The following is a 3822-nucleotide window of genomic DNA, read 5'->3' on the forward strand; positions in this document are numbered from 1 at the left end:
ACTGTTTTGTTTTCCGTGCTTACTTTTCGGTGGGGATAAAGCATGGACAATATACAGTGTGAAGGATTTAAGTAATTTAAGTCATTAGGTAAAATAAACATAAGAAGTCAGTTAGAGTCTGCATATTGGGATAATATACGGAAGCACAATGAACAGGTAACGAAAAATCGTTATGTATTATCTAAAATCATAGATTGCATAAAATTTTGCGGAGCTTTCGAATTAGCACTTCGCGGACACGACGAAACAGAAAATTCGGACAACCTTGATGTGTTTCGTGGACTCATAAATTTTAGTGCAGATCTTGACGACATATTAAAAGAACATCTAGCCATATGGGTATGACCAGGATTTTTTTGTGATTGTACCGGGAATTAGCTGTATGGTCCTGGATTTCGGATTTGCACGTATAACTCCCGGAATATAAATAATATAATGTACATATATACAAAAAAAGATAAAGAAAAAATCATAACACGGCGAGGAAAATTAAAATTCGTTGAATCGTTGGTAAATTTCAAAAACGATTTTTTTGTTTATAAACAATATTCAATAATTTAATAAAATATATTTAGTTTATTCCAATTTATTTATACCGCCAGTAGGTAATTCGTGAATAGATATTTCAAAAAGGTATCAATTTCAAAAATCGTTCTTGTGAAAATCTGTATTTTTGTACAAACGCGTGACCTTGAAAATTTTAAAATTTTTCACCTGCAGTGCCATTTAGATAGATCAACTCTCCGGGCAGTTAATATCCCAGAATTCCATTCAACAAATGTAACAACCCTAAACAGAACACATTCAATCAATGTTCACGCGCCGCCACTGCCCGGACTACTGGCAAACATTTTTTTTCCACAGTTTTTTATGCCACGTATGCCCTTCATTGTATTTAAGACCAGTTGAATGGGATCTTATTTGAAAAGAAACTCGTTGTATGAGGTTTAGCCTTTTTCCCATATTAAATCGGACCATTAAACTCATGAACAATTCAGCTCTGTTGTTAGTTTCTTTATCTACTAACAGATGTGCCTTTGTCAGTAACTGATTCATAGCACCATATACAGGGTTTATTTAAATGGAGGGGCACAAATGATACCAGAGATTCTTTGGGTGAAAATAAGTCGATTTAACCTAACATATCTATATTCCAAGTCGCATAATAAAAAAGATACAGGGTGTCAAAGTGAAAAATAAAAAACGGTTTTTCCTTAATAATTTCTATAATTTCAGTCAGAAATGTTTCAAATTTTCAACATAGAGGTTTTTTAATGATGAGATAAATAATATAATAATGATTTTTGAGTGTTGAGTATGAGGCGCCCTCTGCAGGCAACGTGATGCATTGAATATGTAGTAACTTTTTGCCAACCCCTGTATACAGCTTTTACTGACAAAATATGAAATATTGGACTTTATTTGAACAAAAAAGGTATACTTATTGAAAATGGCTAAAGCCAACCCTTGAGGAGATATTTTTAATTTCATAAATTAGAGTTACGGATTTATATCTCCACGATACCAAGGTTCGAGTTGCTTAAATAAATAAAAAAATCTAGTCATTTGATAATACTCGTAAATTGCAATTTTAGTATTTTAGTATTAGCTTAAAGTGTTAATTGATTTTAGTCACTATTTACCTGCATCCTAGATATTAAATAGTTTTGGAATTGAATAAAATAACAAATTATGTATACCAATGACGAGTATGTCGATATGTTGTAAGTATTTAATGAATGTTACAAGAACTGTGCTGCAGCTGTACGACTTTATCATGCCAGATATTCCAATCGTCGTGTTTCTGCTAGAAAAACTTTTGCGGCGGTAGAAAGAAGACTTCAAGGAAATGGACACATTCAACCTCGTCCTGAAGGTACTGGCAGAAGACGTCTTATTCGTGTGTAGAACTTGAAGAAGTTGTCTTTGGCAATTTACAAGATCAGAATTCTGAAACTAGTACCAGAAAATTGGTAACACAGTATAACGTTTCATATACTACGATTTGGAAAATTGCGAATAATAATCTTTTATACCCCTACCATCTACAACCTGTGCAGGAATTGACTGCTTCGGATTTACCTAACAGGACAGATTTTCGTCAATGGTATATGAAAATTTCAAGGAAAAACATAAATATTTTATCCAGTATTTTGTTTGGTGATGAAGCCTCATTACAAAGACATGGTTTAGTGAACCAACACAATAATCACTCATGGTCTTTATTTTTATCGATTTTTGTATAATTATTAGCTTTTCTCCATAACGGAGACCACTGAATCCTTTTAATAATAAACATTGTACATAAATGTACAATGTCCATGCAACTAAAGAAGTTATTGAGGTTATCGTTTTCCGCACTCATTTTATTTTAATAATGTTAAGTACGTACCAGAGTAAAATGTAAGTGATTGTTTTACTAATTAATTATGATGGTCTCACAAAAATTCTTAAAAAGAGATGGAAGGTGGCAACAAGCCTCCGTGGTCGATTGGTTAAGCTCAAATGTAGATACCGTGCATTCCTTTTAAGGTCATGTAGCATACAGATACAATGGTAAATGTTGGAGACTTGAGAATGTTAGCTGCCAACGACTGTATAATGCGAATTCGTAGAGCGCGCAAAATAGTAAACATCTAAAAATCGTATATTTACGATCTCCCTTAGTAGGCAGGTAGGTAGGTATCTTTTGCAATACTATCAAAAACTGCAGAGGATAAATTCTTCGTCGGCCAACATTACCTAAGATGTTTTTTAATAGATGACATATCGTCTGCATCAGTATCAGCCTCTAATCCTGATTCCTCAACTGAGGCTCTCGTGTCACTTCCCGACGCTATAGTCGTACCAAGAGAAAACGTCCTGTTTAAACAAAAATCCGTCAGGCTACATAAACATGATACAAACAGCAGTACCTGGAAATTTAAAGGCACTGGTAGCTTGAAAGTCTTGCACCAATCGCAGAATAGTAAGTAATTTTTCTCTAATCAGGACTGTTCAGGTGCAGCAGAAGTGATGAATATACTTTTTTTTTTTTAGACACATACAGGATTTTCATGAGATACCGAAAAGATGTGTTGAACCAGCGCATCGTTCCTAACCTCGACCTTCAGCCGATACACAGGTCGAACACGCCTTACGTGGAATTCAATATTTTAAGCGAAGATGAAAACAACCTAGAGAAATTACAAGTTGGTTTCAAATTAGTCAAGCTGGCTAAACAGTTTCACGACGTCGCCCAAGACGTCATCAAGGAAGTGACTGAGGTACAGAACAAATCCTTGCCTGCAACCGCTCAAAATTTTGACGAGGATGACAAGGATAAGGACGAAGACGGCGATAAAGACGAACGGTTAGTTTTTTTAAGATGAGTATTTCTTGTTATTATACTTATTTTTTTAGTTCTGTTCTGTTCACGAAATGCTGCACATTAAGTGAGCTGTCCCTATGTAGAATGTGGAAACCTATAACTATGGGCAAACTGCAGATTTACTACGACCCTGAAATGAAAGCAAGGCTAATGTTGAACGATGACAGCGGAAACGTTTTAAGTAACACGCTAATTGGGATGAACACTTTAATGGAAGTAAGGGAGTATAGTTAATGAATTATTTCATCGTACTTAATTTTTGTTTCTTCTAGATTGAAAAGACGGAATGTACTTGGAGAGCAGAGGAAGGGGCAGATGGCGATATGAATTGGAGAACTTTGAAAGCCACATTTAGCAGCGAAGTAACAGCAAAGGAATTTTATTCCAATTATTTAAAAGTGTTGTCGCAGCAAAAATAAATAGAATGTTGCAATTCCTTTTTAACTTAATAA

General features: G+C 34.6%; 1 protein-coding gene across 2 annotated transcripts in view; it reads left to right on the forward strand.

Moving 5' to 3' along the window:
- The window catches only part of LOC108913783 (E3 SUMO-protein ligase RanBP2), a 35876-nt gene extending 32054 nt beyond the window's left edge, over positions 1-3822 (forward strand). For both annotated transcript variants that reach the window (XM_023455997.1, XM_023455996.1), the window contains 4 exons: positions 2762-2968; positions 3040-3352; positions 3403-3586; positions 3643-3822. In XM_023455997.1, coding sequence (XP_023311765.1) covers positions 2762-2968; positions 3040-3352; positions 3403-3586; positions 3643-3789 — 851 coding nt within the window. In that variant the 3' untranslated portion in view covers positions 3790-3822. The remainder of the gene's footprint in view (positions 1-2761; positions 2969-3039; positions 3353-3402; positions 3587-3642) is intronic.

This window comes from Anoplophora glabripennis, unplaced genomic scaffold (assembly GCF_000390285.2).
Source record: "Anoplophora glabripennis isolate ALB-LARVAE unplaced genomic scaffold, Agla_2.0 scaffold1095, whole genome shotgun sequence".
Classification (NCBI taxonomy): Eukaryota; Metazoa; Arthropoda; class Insecta; order Coleoptera; family Cerambycidae; genus Anoplophora; species Anoplophora glabripennis.